Source organism: Lygodium microphyllum, chromosome 4, assembly GCF_053477565.2.
Source record: "Lygodium microphyllum isolate KBCC chromosome 4, Lygodium_microphyllum_v1.1.10, whole genome shotgun sequence".
NCBI classification, from domain to species: domain Eukaryota; kingdom Viridiplantae; phylum Streptophyta; class Polypodiopsida; order Schizaeales; family Lygodiaceae; genus Lygodium; species Lygodium microphyllum.
In genome coordinates, this window is record NC_141138.1 from 169007402 (window position 1) to 169029328 (window position 21927).

The window sequence follows — 21927 nt, forward strand, 5'->3', positions numbered from 1 at the left end:
TCATTTATGGCAACAAGAGCAATTGGTTAGCAGGAGGAGATTGAAGAAATCTCGAGTTGTGCTCCTTTCAATTGAATGAAAGCTAAAGAAATACCGCAAGGGTGGCCAATTTTGGGGCCAACAAGGTTATCACCACCCATTCCAAGAAGGAAGGCTGGTTTCAATTTACATGTTAACCTCTATTTCCTTTATCTGATATGTATGAATCATAATATTTCAGGTTTTAACCATAGTATAGGTTTGTCCAAAGACTAACTCTGATATAAGTTAATAATGGATCATAGATGTGTGACGTATTATTCTCAATTGACTCTCATCTATTATCACTCAAACTCAATTGGCCATTTTTTGTTTAAGAGAGAGCTCCATAGAGGTTTAAAATCTCTTTTCCTAGTTAAAAACATAAAAAATATCTATATTAAAAATCCGTGTTTCTTATTTTACCCCCTCTTTAAAGGAACTTATGAAATAGGTTTCTAACATTTTATTTCTAAACATTTCTACCATTTTTGGCTGCTATGTCTATGAGGTGTGTACACTATCTCTATAGCAACTATGCAAGTCCATATCTCCACCATTGTTGCTCTAAAGAAGTGAATGGGAAGGCCCATGGTGGAGCCCTCACAATCGGTCATATGCTCTTATATCCTATTAAAATGTGTCACCATAGTCACAATACCATGAACCTTCTGTCAAAACAATTTATTTAGGCACAAGCACTGTGGATGGCTTTTGCCTTCTTTGTCTTGTGCTCGTCTTGCTCATTCCATGGAGTGCACACCATTGTTTGGTGAAGGGAGGACCACACCTCATAAAGTCAATCCAAAAGAAGCCCCATGAAAGCATATTGAATTGAAGAAGGCTTCTTCATGATATATTGCAAACACCTTTACCTTTACTGTGATGAAGGTGACAATCGATGTAGCTTAAGCACCATTCTCTTCGCTCACTTAGTACTTGATGTCCTCCATGAGCAAGTCAATACAATGGCTTGCACATGGAGTCCACACAATCGCGGAAAACTTTTGGCTCAAGCAAGCGGTCTATGCGTTGACAATTGGATGCATTGTCAGTAATGACTTGCACCACATTTGAGGGCTATACCTACATGCACAATACTTCACACACACACACACACACACACACACACACACACACACACACACAGATTTTACCTTTGGGGTTCAAAGTCAGTATGCTAGGCTGAAAGGTCTTCTTCATTGGTAGCTTCATCTTGTTTAGCACGCTGTTTTTCTCCCTAAGGAGGATTTAGTCCCTTGGCTTACAACAATCTCTTGTGCTACATTGCTGTGACTCTTGTATTTCTCATGTGGTTAATAATATAATTACCTATTATAAAAAAGAAGAAGAGGTTTGAGCCTTATAAGATGTGAGAGAGAGAGAGAGAGAGAGGCTTTTCTTTTGTGGGGGGGGGGGGGGGGGGGTAGAGGATTCCAATACATTCTACAATGCACATAAATCATAAATATGAAACTTGAAAGCTTGAGATGGTAGCAATTTTTAAAAAACAATGCATACCTCAATGATGGCTTGTCAAATGTGGTGATAGATGAATGCAATTGCTTTTTTTCCACCTCTTGCGGTTGTCTACAGCTTGCAAAAAGTATGTGCCAAGCGGACAAGACATGAGTATGTTGATGGTGCCTTGTTTCCTTTGGTCACTCCATCCGTTGGTGAGAATGGAACAACCATACTTTGTCCATGTGCCTCGGATAGGGTTGAGGGCTTTATTGATTCTCTCCTCTTCATCAAATTTCTTTGTTCACGTGTCATGTAGGTGACATGTCCATCTTTTGCATGGACCCACATTGGTGAGGGCTTTTACCATTTACTTCCATTGCTCTTGCTTTAGGATATTAAATGCGAGATTGCACTCAATATGGTGCATACAATCTCAATGTGCGCAAGTTGTTGCCATTCTTTAAGAAAGACAATTGACCCTTGCATATTACTGGGGATTTGGGAGAGAGTGGATTGCCTCTTTGGTGTTGCATGCGGCTTCAGTCTTATCTTTTGTCGAAGCTGGATGTGGATGCAAAGCTGGCACTACCAATGGTGGAGGTGTCGATCGAAGATAAGCCTATGTTCAAGGCTTCATCACGAGTGGGTGTTGGTGCTAATGTGCCATGTCTTCTTGTAGATCTCCCTCTCATCTTGCGAGAATCTTGTCCACGATGTTTTGGGGGATCTTCTTGCATGGAGTGACTTGCCCCCCAATCTTTGAAAGATGTTGAAGAAGTCAGGTCGTGCCACTTGTATAGCCCTTCTCGCTCGTGTTTTTCATGCGTCATGATGCTGATGGAGGCTTGAGAGAGAGAGAGAGAGAGGCTTGGGGGGGGGAAAGAGTGAGACCCTTGAAAGTTGGAGAGAGAGAGGTTGTGAAGGGCTTTATAGATTGGTGCTTGAAGAGGGAGGGGGTGTCAAGAAAAGTGATGGGATGGTATGCAATCATACCATATCAGAGAGACAATAGGGTTTATGGGGAGAAACACAAGTGTATGGCAAACACTTAGAGAAGAAAACTTAGAAGAAGAGTGAAGAATGATGAACATTGAATCATGTTGAATAAATCATGCTGATACAATGGAGCAAAGCTTGAGGATGAGTGCACCGTCCTGGCTGATCAGGCGACAATGTCTGTAGGGAATTTGCATAGTCAAGGGAGCAAAATGTAGTTTTCTGCACCTCAGAGTATTGAGGTAAATTCTGAACAATGAAGGACAGCTGTAGAGGGAGCGGAACACAATTTTCAGATGCTGTCGGAGTGAAAAAGATGATGACCATCAACCCCAATCAAGACTGAATGACTGCTGGACAGCTGGGCAGCCTGCTGGGATGTAAAGCATTGATGTGGCTGATGATGAGGACCTGCTGACAGCAAAAATGTAAATGCTGATGATGAAAACAGCAGCTCAAGGAGCAGGACAGCCATTCCAGACAGCAAACACAGATGTAGATTGCAGAGCAGAAGGTGCAAACGCAGATGCTGATGACGTAGACACAGGTGGGCAGCAGTCCCCAACAGTGTGGCAGGCTGGGCGACAGCCAATTGATGATGGTGACAGCTCTAGATGCAATGGACGGCAGCTGGACAACTCCAAACGACAGCACTTGAACCACTCCTGTGAGTTCATCCACCACGCATGGGATAGGTGGAGAAGGAAGAGTCAATTTGATGGAAAGTGTGTGAGAGAATGTGCGGAATGAGGGAATTCAGTGCCCCATTTATAGGCAGAGAAAATCTTGAGTGGCACCCCAGAATGTGGGCACCCAGCCCTTTTTGGCACTGTATGTGAAACAAGAATGAATCAATGAAAAGAAACACAATTAATGAATGGGTTTCTCAACACCCCCTCTCAGGCCCAAAAAGGAGCCATAAGAGACATGCTTGAGAGAAGATCCACCTTGTAATCCTAGAGTTTCACCTGTGAGGTAACTATAGTGAAGAAAAATAGATAGGATGAGCTGATAATACTTGAAACTCAACCTTAGGAGAGAAGCCACAAGCTCTGTGACTCCATAGTGGAAGGAATATGAAGGCATAGCCACCAAGTCATGGTTGAAACACCCAAGGCCCCGAACTAGGAAGAACTTGTGGATCTTGGGTATCAATGGGTGAGATGGCATGGGGATGTCAATCACCCAAGAAGGTAAAGGGTGCGTAAAGAACCGCACGATGAGTAGGGCCCCCTTTGAAGCTGATGGAATGGGATTCCCCTTGGAAGTAGAAGAAAGATGAGCCTCCTCTGAATCTCCCTTTAGGAGAGAGAGGGAATCTAGAAACTCATGGATCACGGGATTCGGAGTGTCGGATGACGAAGGAAATGCCGTTGGCAGTGCCAAAGAAGGTATCTGGGGCTCCAATGGAATAGATGCTAGGCAGCGCACAGAGGTAGCCTCTTGAACCTAAGTAAAAGAGGGATGGGAGAGAGGGGTATCGCACATAAACTCTTGGAGGGGTATCACACATAAGCTCCTTGATTCCTACATTCGAGTCGATGTCTATGGAGCTAAACAAGGGAGGAGGGGAAATGGGAAGCTGGTATCAAGGTAAATGCTGAATGATGAAGGACAACTGTAGAGGGTGCGGAACATAGTCCTCAGATGCCATCAGAGTGAAGAAGATGATGACCAGCAACTCCAATTAGGACTGAATGACTGCCAAATGGCAAAGTGCTAATGTGGCTGATGACGAGGACCTGCTGGCAGCAAAAATGCAAATGCTGATGGTGAAAATGGCAGCTCCAGGAGCAGGGTGCCCGGTCTCGATAGCAAACACAAATGTAGACTGCAGTAGAAGGTGCAAACGCAGATGCTGATGACGTAGATGCAAGTGGGCAGCAGTCCTGGACAGTGTGGCAGCTGGGTGACAGCCCATGATGATGGTGACAGCTGCAGATGCAATGGGTGGCAGCCAGACAGCTCGAATCAGCAACATGCGAACCACTTGCACGAGTTACGAGTAGCATCCATGAGGCATAGGACAGATGGAGAAGGAAGAGTTGATCTGATGAAGAGAAGATGACTGAAAGTGTGTGAGAGAATGTGTCGAATGAGGGGAGTTAGTGCCCTATTTATAGGCAGAAACAATCTTGAGTGGCACCCCAAAATGTGGGAGCCCATCCATTTTCGGGGCTTTAAATGTGAAACCAGAATGAATTAAGGAAAAGAAATGCTGTTAATGAATGGGTTTCTCAACAGGGGGTGGGGGAAGGGGAGAGTGTGTGAGCGCTTGCCAAGGTTGATGCTTAGAAGAGGGAGATTAGAAGGCTGAATGATTTCTGGTTTGGTGTGGGAGGAGGGAGGGGAAAGGCTCCTTTGATAGTGTGGGGAATGCCGAAGGCTGTTGGAGGCGGAGAAGAGTGGATTCCAAGAGGGCTGGAATCCAAGAGAGCTGGAATCCAAGGGGATGCTGGAGGTGGAAGGGCTGAAGTGTGTGAGAGGCTGGCATATGGAATCCAAGGGGGACTGGGGGGGTATGAACAGCTGGAAAGGGACTGTGGGCTTGTGGGATCCAAGGCCCCTTGGCTGGGAAAAGGCGCCAAACAGGCAGGACACGCAAGAAAATGTGGGAGTCCACAGAGTCAACTCAATTAGACATGGTGGCCAAAACCATGCAGATTTCTGTATGAAACCATCTGGATACATATGGTATTGTTACTTGTATGGTATGGTTCGTATGGAAAGAACCAGTTCATACTATGTATGGATGCAACTATAGTGGTCTTAGCAATTTAGTATAGTCCATAACTTTTAGATGAAGTCAGTGAAATCAAAAGTCATATATAATGGATTATCGGCCATCCCTGTCAATGAATCCAAGGAGCTAGAAGTTTGGAAGTACTTTGAGGTACCTTGTGGTCTTCTCTCTCTCTTCAAGGAATTTCTTCTAGTAATTCCTGTATGCAAATTATACCATGAACTTAGGGGACAATGATGCTTGTTCTTTGGCAGTTGGACAAATCACAAAAATGATAGAAGCAAAATGTAACTGAAATCTTGAAAGCAAAGTAGCTTTAAAAAGGGATGGTTCTTTGGAGGTGCAGGATTTGAGTGCCACTAGTTGGACAAAATCTACACTAACATTGCCTTGCCCCATTGTCTAAGGTGTTTGTTGGCTACAGAGAGAGTGCCGTAGGAATTTCAATCACCTGCATACAAGATTTCCTGCCCGGACATTTTGGAAATCTTTGTGTTCGTTTGCCAGGTTCTGTCTTAGATTATTAGATTACTCTCAAGTTATTTATTTAGTTAGTTCAGATACGGGGTTTTGTGGGCAATTTGGTCTCAAAGAACTCATGCATTCTTGGAACTTCTGACATTTCAACATCTAGTTTCTTTAGATGCTCACTGTAGCAATCCTTATATCATAGCTGCTTTGTTGGCATTTCGAATGCTTCTCTTATGGATGTGCTTTACCTAGTATTCTGACATTGTTCTATGGATGTCTCTCACACACACACACACACACACACACACACACACACACACACGCACATGCACAAAAAAAGTTTTGATTAAACTATCGGACAGACATTCAATGCATTATAAACATTGAGAGAATACATAAAGGATGGAAACGTCAACATCATTAGGGCATACGATGTAAAATGATTATTGAAGACGTGCTTAAGAAGAGGAAGGATGGGTCATGCCCTAGTCCATGCAAAAAAGTAGGTGTCAAGAGAAACACAACTTCCTGGCGCATAATCTGCTTACCAGCCATGCAATTGTGAAGTGGTTGATCCAATGGAGATTATGGTTGAGGCAAGCCATCCAGAGGAGGTGACACGTGTCATTAGTAGCAGCCCCCAATTTTTAACAGTAGGTTATTGCAATTTTCTTTTGTTCCAACATCTTGCCTACTTGCAATTCTCCCACTAAATGTCTCCATGGGAATAGCCTTTGTTCTTAAGGCAGTTGCGAAATCCCTAGACTTTGCTATAAGAGGAGGTGTCAGACAATCAAATATGAATTTCTTTATTGAAACTACTTCATATGCATAGAGTATGTCATCTTCAGGATATAATTACAAACCTGACATAACTGTTCTGTACAGGTGCCATTTGTACTTGTGGAGGAGAGAGGGCCTCATAATCTGGATTTTGCTCACATACAAATGGATGATTCTTCAAAACACTCTTTACCACTTGTTACTGTTTATCAACACCTACATCCTGTTCAAGCATCTCCATACACTTTTCTGCAAGCAATATTCTGCGGAGTTTATCCTGTAAGAATCAAGTAGACTTTTGTCCATCTAATTGTAGTTGTTTTTTGTTAAACTTGGATGTGTCTACAACATATTTAAAGAGGTGCCTATTTGGTTTTTGAACTTATTCAATCTCTCTATTTTGTCTTTATTATCCAAACAAAATTACAGGTTGGTCTTCTAGATGTAGAGAGAATTTTGCCTCCAGGAAAAGAGATTACAGCTGTGGGGATTCTAGATATTGCTGCCGATGGCCAGCCTGCAATCAAGTCATCTGATCAGTTACCCATCTTCTTGTAGGTATCTTTTACAGCCTTTGTGTTGGTTCAACCTGGTATTGTAAAATGATGATACTGATTTAAGAGGAAAGATAGATACATTAAAAGGGAGTCCATGTAGGGTTGAGGTGAATGTTCCAACTAATTATGCTGTTCTGTATGCATGCAAGGATGTGCACAAACATGCTGCTATTAATGGGCTAGTTCAGCAACAAGCAAGAGACTTTGGGCTATGTATGCTCCTAAGTTACATGTGATAAACTTGGATTCTTCCAGCCCATATTCTAAGTTGAATTTGTTGATTCTTAATAGCTTCCGCAAGAGTTTTCCATTGAGGAAGGATAAAACCAGCCTTCCTTCTTGGATAGGATGGTAGATTACCTGATTTAACACCAAATCCAGCAAGCAAATAAATCACACATCTGAAACAGATACACATTATCTTGGACATCTGACATCGGATTGGACTGGCACCCCTAGCAGTATTTTTAAAACTCGTATTGCCTTGAATCTTTAGTACACTGAGATATAGGCTGATCTCTCTTCAAATCCAATACTTTGGTCTGATATAAATGACCAGCAGTATCAGGATCCAATCTGCCCCTTGATTCTGACACAATTCAGGCACAAATTGAATGTAGAATACTTGCATGCAGGTCAATACATATGCGGATGTGCAATCCCTTCAGATCAGATGTAATTTCTTCAGTTGCAATTGTTGCTCTGATCATTGGGTTTAAGATAATGGGCAGGTTTCTCAAGGTCATTGAGAAACCTAATTTCTGCAGAAAAATTAGGGTTTTGATAGCGAATGCACTGCTGTCCACCTCCAATCTGCTGAGAATGTCTGTGAATTTAGTAAAGGAGAGAGAATCTTTGAAATGATAATTATGATGGCACCAACAACTTCTAAAAGGGGGTAAAACCCCTAGCACAGTTGAGCGTAGCTGGCAAGCCCTCGTCTTCTGTCGGAGCCTCTCATTGAGGCCGAGAAGGAATTTACTACCCTTGTCTTGTTGCACATGAGCAATTTGTTGTTGCCCGTTTCCAAGCTGATCTGGCAACCCATAGAATGCACACAAGAACTCTCTCCTAGCTGAAACAGCCTCCTCAGTCTCAACCAGCCCCAAATAACCTCCCATAGGCTTACATGGAAGATTCTCTCTCCATCTGACAAGTGGCATTGCATCTAATGCAAGACTTACCCTCTAGACCTAATTTCCAGCAATGAATTAAGGGATGGAAATTAATAATTCTCTTGTCCTTGCCCATTAATCGACCTCCAACTTGCAAGCAGTGACAAGTAAAAAGTTAAATTATACATAATACGATTCACTATCTATAAAGGCTTAGGGAACAAATTAGTCCTCTCAACAAGCTGAAGATTACAATGGCAAAATACTAGACGCTCCAAATGGGTGGTTGTGATCTTGTCTCTTTTTGGTGTAGAAGAGGGTCCATGTACTTTAGTACTTCTCATTAGGCCTTGAACTAAAATCTTGGGAGAGGATATGAATGACAATGCATTTCTATTCAATTTTAAGAGATTGAGGTTAGGATAAAACCTAGGTTGCATAATGCATTAGATTATCAAGATTCAAATGATAAAAATCATGACTCATATACCAAAGTAGGAGCACAATTGCCGTATTTCTTCAACTAAGGAACATGTTGAAATTGCATCTCTCGAAGCCTGGTTACGGATCAATCAAAATGAAGAGAATGGTTGTAGAATGCCACCAAATCATCCTCTACTCTCCTCATGATATCTAGATCATCCCTTGTGAGGCACCACATGTACTCCAGGAAGCCATTCTTAAACTTCTCGCTAGTGTATTGCTCTTGACGACGCTAAAGGAGATGCAATATGTGTGTGACAGTATGGATTGGTTTATGAAACCAATCCCATCGTGTATTGCACATTGCGTGAATCTCATCAACCCTTCAGAGCGATTGATGATGGATCATAGATACAATAAGTTAGAATAATCATCAATGAGTCGTTAACACTAAACAATTATCCATATTGCATATGTAAAGTTAAATAATAACTTACTTGTATTGGGGCAGAAAGCTATTGCGAAGCAAAACTCCATTAATTTTATCCATATACTCGTATAGAAGGTTCAAAGTACTCCTCTCCATATCAATGATGCGTAATACAATGTAAATAGGAGTGGTATTTTTCATCAATGCCTCTGTCTGAACCCACTAACTCTTATTCAAAACATTATATCTAAAAGTAAGAGCCTTTGGAGAGACTCTCTCACTTCATGTGAGCCACTCTTGGTATGCAATGGTTCGTATTAAATTCGGACGAATCTAAATCATTTTCTTCAATACAATAAAGATTTAAGCAAATCTAGTGGCAGAGAGCTTTAATTGCAAGTGTGCTATTGGCTTGAAACATGCTTGTGATGGATGGTCTTTTCTTGATAAATCTTACCATGCGTGTTACATTTTTGAAGATATCATTCATGTAAGATATTTACCCAATATCTTCAATGAGCATGTCAAGGCAATGAGATGTACATGGAGTCCATACTATGCTGGGGAACTTCTGAAGCATATGTCCAATGGATGCACAGTTGCTTTCATTATCTGTTACCATCTACACCACATTTTGGACTTCTATATCCATGATGACTTGCCACATGTGCTCTCAAAGGAAAGTTCATGCGATGGTAAGACTTGAGATAGAGGTATTGATGGCCTTAATGAACATGGTGTCTTCACATGAAGACACCAAAACATTATATATATTCCTTGGGTGCATATCTATCCTTCTATCATATTAAATTGTGCATCTATATTTCACCCATGTCTTTTTCAAGGGTTCCAATTGAGTCTCTATGGATGCTTTTTTCTTTCAAAGCTTCCGTGTGTGTAATGTATCCATGGAGAGGCCTTCCCACTTATGCTCTATGTGGTTCATTGCCCTGATTGTCTTCATAGTTATTAGGTACGAAAGATACGATACGTTATGGTACATTAAAATATTGTATTAAATGGTATCTTATGATTTTATAGAGTATGGTACGATATTAATACAAAAAAAAAACACAATTAAAAAAACCATAAATCATTAAATGATAGAACACATTGCACATGTTTAAAGTGGAAATAGCCATTTCATTACAAAATAAGATGAATACATGAGAGTGGCCATCGCGGTTGCCTGGGTTGCACTCAACATGCGATATAACTAGAGTCTAGTATATACATGGTCCATGGATGATGCATCATAGCAGTATGTGAATATAATGATAGTAGATATAAAAAAGAGTGAGACCTATGAATCTATGATGAGGCATCACTATCATCATCATCATCAGAAACATCATACGAAAAAGAGTGAGATCTATGAATCTATGATGAGGTATTACTATCGTCATTATCATCATCATCACAACCATTCGAGTGCTCATTAAGAGAATTTGAAGATGACTCCTCGGTATCGGATGATGAGATACTTACATACTCATTTTCACACTGATGAGGTTACTGTCATCATAATGATGGCTTCCTAGGTGCCGGCTGTGTAAGTAAGGGAGGGAATGCCATAATGAGGCATAGGATGTGAGCTATTAGAGTCTCGCCTTACATATATCTGCAAGCCACTCAAACCACCCCTTCTCGATGTCGAAGGGCACTGAATGACTGTGCCCTTGCTACCACATACTCGAACTCCTTGCCCACGAGTATACTGCTTACGAATGTTACGAGCTCCCTATAGAGCTCCACAAAATCTATACAGTCAGAAGAGTGTCGCCCGTCAACTTGAATGTATCAACATTCACTTACACAATGCACATAAGATTGTAAATGCTTAAGTCTAAATTGTAAAGTATAAACTTAAAAGTTAAAAACAATAAATTTTAAATTTTATAGTTAAGTGTTTACCTGTTTTGGACTATCCATACTCATCATAGCCCTCGTCACGTGTAAGTTAGTACGGCAATAGACTAGCTGCTCTAATTGTTGTGTGCTAAGCCGATTGCGAGTGCGGCAATAGTCTAGCTGCTCTAACTATCGTGTGCTAAGCCAATTGCGAATCTTTGTGTGAATGAGAGAAGACACTCTAGTTTCTCTCACATGCACCTGAAGAGCAATCCTGAGCAAGGACTCGTATGGCTAAGGACTGCTTCCATGGCTAAGAGCTGAAGAGTCTCCAATGCGTATTTAAAGTTTTGCCACCAAAATAAAGGCTTCACAAGTGACTCTCTCCTTCAATAAGTGGGAGAAGCAAAAGCCACATATTCTCTTTGATCCGCATAGTATCCCAGCTACTCGGGCACTACATTGTGGTCATCCACAGGAACCACACGAGTCAAATAAGCAAGCTGGTTTGAACTGAGCTCTCTATCATCCATGACCGCAAGCGACTTGTAGGCCGGATATACCAATGCGGAAAAACCATGGATGGGCTTATACATCCATGCCCATCTCCTCTCTGCTATCTTTAGAACATGTGCATGCTATGTCTTTGTGATTACCGTGCAAGCACATGCCTCTACCAATGCCACTCTAAAGAAGTGAACAAGAATGCCCATGGTGGTTCCCTTGCAATTACTCATATGTAACACTATAATGAGGACATGTATTTTTGAAACCTCACTTAACATGTGGATTAATTTTTAATCACATGGTTAAGTAAATGTTGCACACGTGAGGTGTAACTGGGGTTAGAATAAATTTACGAGCCCGGGACCCGAGGAAATCACAAGATGTCAAAGGCAAAAGTTGCTATAAGTGATGCAGCACAGGTACTTGGTGGTATCTAGTGTCAGTTGTTGGCTAGGTTATTCATTTGGCCATAAGTGTCAGTTAGTGATACTAGAGAAGTGGCGTTTAATGGTACCTAACACCAATCTGATGGTCAAAGATGGCGCAGAGACACTCGGCAGTGGAAGATGCCTAGCCAATTTAATTATTGGCCAATCAGATTATTTTTCAGGAGACTGAAATAATTATTAGATTAATTTTCAGCATTTAAAGACTGAAAGTTAATATTTAATTATGGATAATGCTGGAAAAACCATTTGGAAAGGTTGCCACTTGTAAAAAAATGCCCATGAAAGATTGAAAACGTCTTTAGAGGTTGGAGAGAGGTATTTTTAGTGTATTCAGCCTGCAAAAGAGAGGGAGGAGATGCTATTGGTCTGATTTGCAGCCATTGGAGGATCTACTGAGGCAGCCACGGGCTAGAGAAGACTAATCAACAGTAGGTGACAGCATCTACAGATTGTTGAGACAGGGCAGCAGCAGTAAATGACTGATTTTCTTCAATTCTTTGCATCTACAAGCTATTGTGGCAAGGTAGGGCAGCAGCTGCATTTGACTGATTTTCAGTCATTCTTTGCGACAAAACTCTGAATTTTCTCTCTTTACAGCTTTCTCTCTCATGTCTTAGCCATTTCACAGCCTTGCTCTGAAGATCTCAGCTTTTGGATTCTTGGAGGTTGAGAAATTGCAAATTTCTCTGTTGTAAACCCTTATTTTCAGTAGAAATTAGGGTTTAGCAACAGCCTTGGGAAGTTGCCAAAAATTGGAAGCTCCAAGACTTGGATTCAACAGGGCTGAAGGTGAATTTCAGCTAAATTCGAGTGGACTAGCCAGCCATTGAATTTGGGACATTTCCATCACCTGTGAAGTGGGTGAAGACCAATTAAGTGCCGGAATCAAGGGGAAAATAGATTGAAGACTTGCTGGTCACTTTGGACAGCAAGGGGAGTTTGGATTGTGAAAGGGATCAAGAGAATCCCATTGTAAATCAACTTTCAATAAAGCTAAAGAAATATACCGAAAGGGGCGCCAATTTTGGGTCCAATCGGGTGTGCATTGTTTAAGATCAGTAGGTAAATTTGTATTTTCAGATTTGCATTAATTATTTGCTACTGTAATTAAGTTGTAATAAGGGATTCACCACCCATCCACGGAAGGAAGGCTAGTTACAAACACCCTATATAAAAGGGAGTAACGACAATGACAACATCACAAACTTTATGCCAAAATTGCTCATTAAGGCATAAGGGTTGCATGGCTTTGGCCTCCTCTATCTCATGCTTATCCTACTCATTCCATGGAGTGGACACCAATATCAAGGCGCAAGGCTAACCGCACCTCATAGAGTGGACACCATTATCAGACGGACCGTACCTTATAAAGGCGCTTGAGCAACAACAATATGCAAGCAAACTGAGTCGAAGAAGGCTTCTTCAACTCGATTGTGCTATACTCACAATATATTGCAAGCACCTTTATCTTTACCTTGAAGAAGGTGACAAGTGATGTAGCTTTGTGGACCACTCTCTTTACTCACTTGAGCTTCCCAATGTTATATATTAGCAAGTCCAAATAATGACTTGCACATGGAATCCACACAATCGTGGGAAACTCGGCCTCAAGCAAGCCGCCCATGCGTCGACAATTCAACGCATTGTTGGTAACAACTTGCATCACATTTAGAGGGGTCCAACTACAACCACAAATTACAAGTAACAATACTTAGAGGTTAGAGAGAGAAAGAGAGAGTTGAGCCTTTTAAGTTTCAACTTTCAAGATTTAAGAATGACAAGAGATAGGGTTTTGAGGGAAAGAGAGAATCGAGATAGATATTAAAGAGAATAGGGAGATAGATAGTTATGCATAAATTATAATGAAAGAAAGTGAAATAAATTTAAAAGGCAATGTATATCTCAATGATAGCTTGTCGAATGTGGCGGTAGATGAATGTGCACGTCGTTTTTTTTCCCATCTTGCCGATATCTACGGCTCACAAAAAGTTAGTGTTGAGTGGACATGAGATGTATGTTGATGATGCCCTATTTCTTACGATCACTCCATCCGTCGGTGAGAATGGAGCAACCATATTTTATTCATGCGGCTTGAATAGGATCAAGGGCTCTATCAATCCTCTCGTTCTTTTCATCAATCTTTTTCGTCCTCATGTTATTGTATGTGATACTGGTCCATCCTTCACATGGACCCACATTGGCAATGGCTTTTACCATCATCAGAGTTGGTGCCAATATGTGACTTTCTCCTCTTGTGGATCCCTCTCTTATCTTGGCAAGAATTTCATTCGCGATGTTTTGAGAGACTTCCTTGCATGGAGCAACTTGCTCCCCCATCTTGAAAAGATGTTGAAGAAGCCGGATTGCACGACTTTATTACTTCTCGTAATACTTGCACATCCAATGGTGGAAGTTGGACTTCTTTGTGTCCCTCTCCACATGGATTGTGTGCAAATTGAAGGCCTCGTGCTTCTCAGGTGTGATGGTGCCGATGACAGATGGAGAGGCCTAGGGGAGAGTGAGACAGAGAGGGAGGGAGAGTGAGATGCTCGAGTCTTGACTCTTGAAACTTGAAAGTTGAAACTTGAAAGAGAGGGAGAGGGTTGGGGTAAATTTGAAACAACGAGAGGTGAGAGAGAGGGGATGCTTGAGCCTTGAGCCTTGAGCCTTGAGCCTTGAGCCTTGAGCCTTGAGCCTTGAGCCTTGATAGGATGCGCGAAGCAGGAGAGAGTGAGAGGTTAGAGCTTCACAAATCACAAATCAATTTGAGATCCAAGAGAGATAGATGAGAATGGCAAATGCTTGTTGAATTGGTGTGGAAGCATGGAGGAGAGGAGCACCTTTTGTAGATAAGAGAAGGGTCAAACAGCCAAAGAGGGGTCAATGGTCAAACAAGGCTGCCAGCTAGATGCAATCCAAGGGGGGCTGGGGAAGAAGTGTATTCAGCCCATCCCCCCCAAAAGTGCCATGCAAGAAGACACGCACAAGAATACGGAGAGATGTGGTAGACATGGTGGCTAGAAAAGGCTCATTTTTTCGTACGAAATTGTATGGATACGGTACGGTACAAATCATATGGTATGGATAGTACCATACGACGTACGAGTACAACTATGATTATCTTTTTCCATTGATGTATAGTGGCCACATTGAAAGGGATGGTATACCGAATAAATAAGCATGTGAGCTCCCTAGTGACCTCTACAATAGCTTGCCTCTGAAGTGCTACATGGATACTTGCACCATGCAAGGAGCCCTTTGCCCACTAGTACTAGAAAATGACAATGGAGTCCTTTTTGCACTTGGATCCAATACAGATTTGGATGCACTTCTTTTTGATAGGCCATTGGCACCTCTAATTTGGGTAGCGCTACTAGACCCACTAGCCTCTCCTTGCCCCACTTATGCTTCATTATCCCCATGTGGTATTGGATGAGAGGATTCATTCACTTGTAGATCAATCCCTATATGTATTGGGTGCCAAAGATGGAGACCTACTCGTTACTTTCACCCATGCATTTGCACAAGACTCGATATCTTTGTTGGGGATGCACACCAAATGGTCTTTCACGTCGGGTTACACTTCCTGATTTCTCCAATCCACAATAGTTGTATTGCTACTTCGATCCATCAAAACTCTTGTATCCCTTCATTGGAGTGACGTGTCTCCAAAATAGATCCGGCGCCATGAAAGGAGTTAAGAACTTTGAAGAAGATTGAAGGAGGAGGAGGAGGATGGAAGAAGAATAAAGGAGGATTGAAGACGAAGAAGAACTTAGAAGGAAAGAGGAACTTGGAAGGAGAACGACTTAAAAGAAGAAGGAAAGAAGAATAAGAAGAAAAAGCAAGGAAGGAAGGAGGAGGAGGAGGAGATGGTGGAGTCGGGAGACCATTGCATAGAAGACAAAGGCAAAATTGAAAAAAAACATGCATTTTTTCTCTATATAACTTGTTTGTCCGTCTGCCACGGGGTGCCAAAACGGTAGTTCCCCGTCCCCTTTTTGGTCCAAAACGGCTGTTCTGTTTTGGGGCTGCCAAAATGCCATTTCGGGATAATCTTCAAGTCTCTCTTGATACTACCATGGTGGTTGCTTCTCCCTTGTTCCAGCTAGGGTGCTTATTCATCCTTCTTTATGGTTCTTGGCACCACACAAGGCCTGACATCAGGCTCCCCCTCCTCCTCCATGGATATTCATGGATGAGAGGGGTTTACCACCCTTTCTTTGGTATCTACAAGTTTCAGCATTGTCTTCTTGTATTTGATATTGGCATCCTTTCCTTTTTTTCCCCCTCTTGGGTAGAGATTCATCAAACAAAAAAAAAGAAATAAAGTTCAAAGTGGTTTACATCGCCTTTGCAGGTCTTGGTAGGCCATTGGGCAGCCAACAAGTACCCTTTGTTTGAGGCCTTGGCTTCTTTGACCTTTCAAGGGAAGATAACCATTCCCTTTGTAGTCTTGGTAGGTTCTTGGGCAGCCGACGTGCACCCATTGACCAATGTCTTGACTGGTTTGGGGTGGGACCTCTTGGGGTACACATGGGGTTGAGCCATGGTTGCAGTCTCTCCTAGTTCTAGTTTTGGGCATGAGAGGGGGTGTAAAGCTATAAGAGTTGCAATTCACATTAAACCAAAATAAACTAATTTAAACAGCCCCAAAACCCAACTTTAATGCTAAAAGAGTTTGTGTCCCATAAGCAAACTCCCACAGTTTAGTTGATTCCTCATATATAAATAGACGGTGTGTTCAGTCACTTAGCATCTTGGTCATTCAGTTTTAGCTTGTCCTATCCAATATCTATCACTTAGTTGCTGCTAGCTCCATCATTGGCAACTGCCACCTGTCCTCTACAGCTTGGAGCCTTGTTTCTAGCTGTCACCCAGCCTGCTAGAGGTGCCTACTGTGTTCTGCTTCAGCCCATCTGCACAACATGGTTAGCCTCCGTTTCTGCTGTCCACAGCCAGGCAATAGTCTGACGATCACTCTCTTGCATGTTGGATAACTTTCTTGACTGCTCCAGCTCTTAACTCGTTGTTCCTAGCTGCTGCCTTGCCCATTCAGCCTTGGTAGACAGTCGTGTTTCTAGTGCGATCATTTACCCTGCCGTCATATTGCTTCTGGAGGGGCCACCTACTTTGATACACTCCTACATGCCGGGTTTTTGCTGCCTTTGTTTTTTGTTTTTGCGTTTTGGTATGAGTTAGTTGTGTTCATGTATTCTATGTTTCCTAATGCAACCCCTAGCATATCTTCACATCTCCCCCCCTCTCTCTTTCCCCTCCATCCTCTACTCCAACTCCATCATGTGCTTGTGACTCTCTCCTCCATCATCCAACCCTCTCTTGCTCCTTTCATCCAACCATTTTCTATTATCATGACACGAGAGAAGCGTGAAGCCTTTTGTTTGCATGCCATATACATGGAGAAAGACAAAGAGAAGTCCAACTCCAACATTGGACATGGAAGTATTGTGGTAAGTGTTTCACAAGTAGCGCAACTAGGCTTCTCCAACACCTATCCAAGTTTCTTTTTTTTGGGGGGGGCAGTCACTCCATGCAAAGTGATCCTTGAAGTATCATGGACGAGATTCTCTCCAAGATGAGAGGTGTATCTAGCAGAGGTGCATCGACACCAATACCCACCCATAATGAAGCCTCCACATCAGCTTGTCTTCCACTAATGCCTCCACTATTGGTGGCTTTGGATTGAGATCCATGTCCGGCTCCACAAGATGCAAAAGACAAGGGGTTGGAGCCTCATGCATAATTGGAGATGCAATCCACTCTCTCTCAAGCCGTGGGTAGTGTGAGAGGTTGGTTGCCTTTCTTAGAGAGTGGCAACTTAGAGAGTGGCAATGACTTGCGAACATAGAGATCGTGTGTACCATTATTGAGTGCAATCTCTTCTTTAATGTCCTCAAGCAAGAACAATGGGAAAAAATGGTAAAGGTGATTCTTGGGAAAATGCAATTATGGGTTAATAGAGAGCTCATGGAAGTAAGCGCTCACGACACTCAAGTTAGCATGGATGTGGGAGAGGAGTCCGGGCAGGTGGCAGCAAATGCTTGATTATTCGCTGTCCTTCAATATAAATGGAGGGTGGCATATAGACACATGCAAGGTGGGGCTTTAGTATCTCCAATCCCGTATCTCATGATGATACCTCATTGCTTAGAGAATTGTCATTCAATGATGGTAACCTCATCAGTGAGGATGAGCCTTGAGAGTGTGTTATCATCCAGCTCAGAGGAGTCATCTTTGGATTCTCATTGATGATCACTTTGATGCCGATTACATTGATGATGATAGTGATAGCTCCTCCTAGGCCCCTCTCTCCATCCATGGTCCTAGCCCTACACTTCTCTTTTTGTTTGATGTATTGAATATCTACTTCTAGTGCATGTTGCACATCCAGGCATGTGCTAGAGTTTATAGTTTGCTACCCTCTTGTATTCATCTTATACTCTAACAACATTGCTATTTTGGCTTCAAAAATGTGTTCTATCATGAGTTGCCGAATATAACTAAGTAGAAAAAAGTACTTTTATTGTAGCGTATCTTATACAATCTTATGATACTATTTAATACCGCACTGTATTGTACCTTTGGCACCTGAAGCTATGATCCTAATTAGCTGAGCATTCAGATTTTGTACTATGATTTGAACAACTCTAGTTAGCATTGTTGTGAGAAAGGTCATGTGTGGCGAGAGCAACCGATAGTAAGTGCATTGAAGACAAAGAGGGACTGATCAAAGGGGATTCCAATCAGTTTTGTGTGTGTGAAAGGCCTTGTTAATGTGATTCTGTACTATGATTCAAACAACTCTAGTCAGCATTGTTGTGAGAAAGGTCATGTGTGGTGACAGCAACCAATGGTAAGTGCATTGAAGACAAAGAGGGACTGATCAAAGGGGATTCCTATCAGTTGTGTAATGTGTGAAAGGCCTTGTTTATGTGAGGAACAACTTGCCAAGTCAGGGGGGACAATGTAGGACTGGTTAGAGGGAATACTAATCAGCTTTGTTGCATGAAAGGTTCTTCTTTGTGGTGCATGCATAAAGACAAAGTGAGACTGATTTGGAAGTGCCAACATAGAGAATTTGGGCCAGAAATGAGGATGGATTTACTGCTTTTAATTAGGGTTTTCAGCATAGTTTTGCTGTTGTACAACCAGGGTTCATAGGGAATAGTGCCCCTGAAACAATTCTACATTCATAGGGAATAGTGCTGCTCAGGTACATTGGTTAGTTGTGGGGTTCATACATAGGGAATTATGTACTCGGAGTGAAATTGGGACTGATTTGCAATGGCTACAATCAGGGTTTGCAATAGGGCATTGTTTGGTTTATCAGGAGTACTTAGTCACTGGTGAAGTCCATCCTAAACTTTGATTAGCTGGGCAACTAGCTTTTGTAAAACTTTTCAATAATCTTAAAAACATACCACAAGGGGCATCAGGTTTTGGGGCCACTTGGTGTCATCGCCATTTAGTAGCCTTCTAGCTTCACTGTTTGTGGGTATCTACTTTGTTGATTTACTGTTTTTAGATTATTGTGCTTGCAACTCAATGCAAAATTTCCTTTTGGTTGATACTGAAGGTATGTTTCATCAACCTACTTTATCAACACATACACATACAAACGCACATAAAGAAAATGTACACACTTTGTTGGGTAAACAAACAAACAAACACACACACACGCACGCACGCACGCACGCAGGGTCAAACAAACAAACATACTTTCATATATACATTACTTGCATGCGTGCACATAGGGATGTTTTCAACCAATGCGTGGAGTTTTATTGCCCAAATTAATACAGTGAGTACATTCTAACGGTGTAAGTTTTGAGGGTCTTTGATACATGTATCACTATTTATCTTCAATAAGAAAGTTAACAAAACTAAATTTCTATCAAGCATGTCTGTTTATTCTTAATGAAACTTCTACCCTTAATATATAAGGCATTATGTCATTCTCAAAAGTCCATTATATGAAAATTACCTTCATGCATTCTTACTTCTTAGATGTGTTAGTAGAGTTGCTATGATAACTGCCTCCTCAAACTACTCAAATGGGCAGGTGCTTGTGATTACATCACCCTTTTTTTTGTGCGTGTTGGGGGGGGGGGGGGGGGGTTTGTAAGTTTTGCGTGATTATTTTAGACTTCTTAAATAATGTGTTACTACAGTTGCTATGATCACTGCCTCCTCAAAGTACTCAAATGGGCAGGTGCTTGTGATTACATCACCCGTTTTTTTTTTTGTGTGTGTGTGTTTTGGGTTTGGGGGGGGGGGGGTGTTTTGAGTTTTGCGTGATTATTTTAGACTTTGATACATAGATCAATCTCAACTAGAACTGTTTTTCCATAGCATTGAGTTTCCTTGCTTCATGGGGGAACGCTACATATATAATGGCATTGGTCAGAGAATCGATATTTGTTTGATGGATTGTCAAGTCAACTCAGATGCAAGTTCCCAAACACATTTTGAATGACAGGTCTAGCTTTAGGCATCCTGCAGAACGGCCTACTTAGTGTTTGGACTATCTATATGAATGTAAAATCATGTTACAGTTGGAGACCTTCCATCCTTCTTTCATATGTCATTATTACAGCAGTCAATGCATTGCTAAATTTTACTTGAAGATTTAGACAACAATGCTTCTTGATGTTCTTTCTGATGCTGATCACTGATAATGTATCTTGAAGATTGCTTTTACCAAAAAGGATGAGTGTGAGAGTGAGTGAGGGAGGATAATCTAAGGTTTTATTTTCTATAATCAGGACTTCTTGTACAAGGGAGCAGTTGATCACTGAGATGACCACTAGCACAAAAGTTCTGTTTTGGACTGGGGTCTTATTCAGCACTCTCGCTATTGGTGTGCTGGGCTATGCCTCTTTCAAGTATACACTATTCTCTCTCTCTCTCTTCCCCCACCCCCCTGGGTGCTGCGTGTTCCTGTATATGTCTGTGTACTTGTGTGAGTGCCTGTGTCCCTTGAAAGTGCTGAGCTTGCATGCTGTTTTATCAAGTTGAGGTTAGAGGTTCAAGTTTTTAGCCTGCCTTTGGTAGGGCATTGTACTTCATATTCGATGAAAAAGAAGCCGTAGTTTTCACGCTTCTAAAGCAAGTCTATTAGTATATCAGCACTTGTACAATGTTCAAGTGGTTTTTACATAACTGGTCTTGTAACACAGAAACTGGCAAAAATATAAGGTATGGAGGCTTGAGAGAGAGCGGCGACGACAAGCAGCCAGACAAAATCTAGTTATAGCTGAACAAAATGAAGAGGATACAACAGATGCACCAGATGGAGAACTTTGTGTGGTCTGTCGACTCAGACGCCGGCGAGCAGCTTTTATCCCCTGTGGACATCGTGTTTGTTGCATGGGTTGTGCACATAGGGTGGAACAGGATGTTAATTGCAGATGTCCTGTATGTAGGCAAAATGTAAATGGTACGATTCAAATTTACGATCCTTAAATGGACCACTGACTTTAGCTAGATTATAGTAGATTATCCGTGGTTTTGGAGTTTGAGGTTCCTGTTCTGGTAAAAAAGGCTCAGGTGCATGAAAGAGAAAGCAATTTGATTTGAATGATCAATCAAGGTAATTGGTTTATCGTTCTTTTTTGAGAGAGTCTTAACAATCCATGAAGGGGCTAAGATGTGGAGGCTAGAATAAATCACAGAAGCCTTTCTGATGATTGCCTCTACAAACTTATGTACAGTGTAAAAGGATACGGAAAGTGGGTCTGTCCAGCCCCTTAGCTATCAAGCTGGTTCTATTTTGATACTGTGCTAGGTCAATGAATGTGTGTGCAGAATGAAAAGCCTATGCCTACTTTTGTCTTTCTTTGAGTTGTTTGATTCAAAGCATGACAATTTGGGAGTTTTACTGGAGGTAAAGCTCATCTTTAGGGTAGTCTCTTCACCTTGTGACTCATTTTGTAGTAATTGGAGCCTTGGATAGCTTTTCTAAGCGGTATTGTTTAAGTCAAACTGCTGGATGGTCTTTTCACACTAAACCTTTTTAACATTCAATAGTCTCTTTCGTTTTGGATAAGGAGGTGTTTACATTATTGTATTGAGTGGATTGCATTAACATGCTGCATAT

At 41.7% G+C, this 21927-nt stretch overlaps 1 protein-coding gene across 2 annotated transcripts in view; it reads left to right on the top strand.

The window, feature by feature from the left end:
- The window catches only part of SPL2 (E3 Ubiquitin ligase family protein), a 72665-nt gene extending 51058 nt beyond the window's left edge, over positions 1–21607 (top strand). Inside the window, exons 3-6 of one of the 2 annotated variants that reach the window (XM_087676842.1) lie at positions 6581–6754; positions 6905–7029; positions 20594–20713; positions 21027–21223. In XM_087676842.1, coding sequence (XP_087532968.1) covers positions 6581–6754; positions 6905–7029; positions 20594–20713; positions 21027–21078 — 471 coding nt within the window. In that variant the 3' untranslated portion in view covers positions 21079–21223. Of the gene's footprint in view, positions 1–6580; positions 6755–6904; positions 7030–20593; positions 20714–21007 lie in introns of both variants that reach the window. The other variant, XM_087676841.1, reaches the window with a different exon arrangement.
- Positions 21608–21927: the final 320 nt, after the last annotated feature.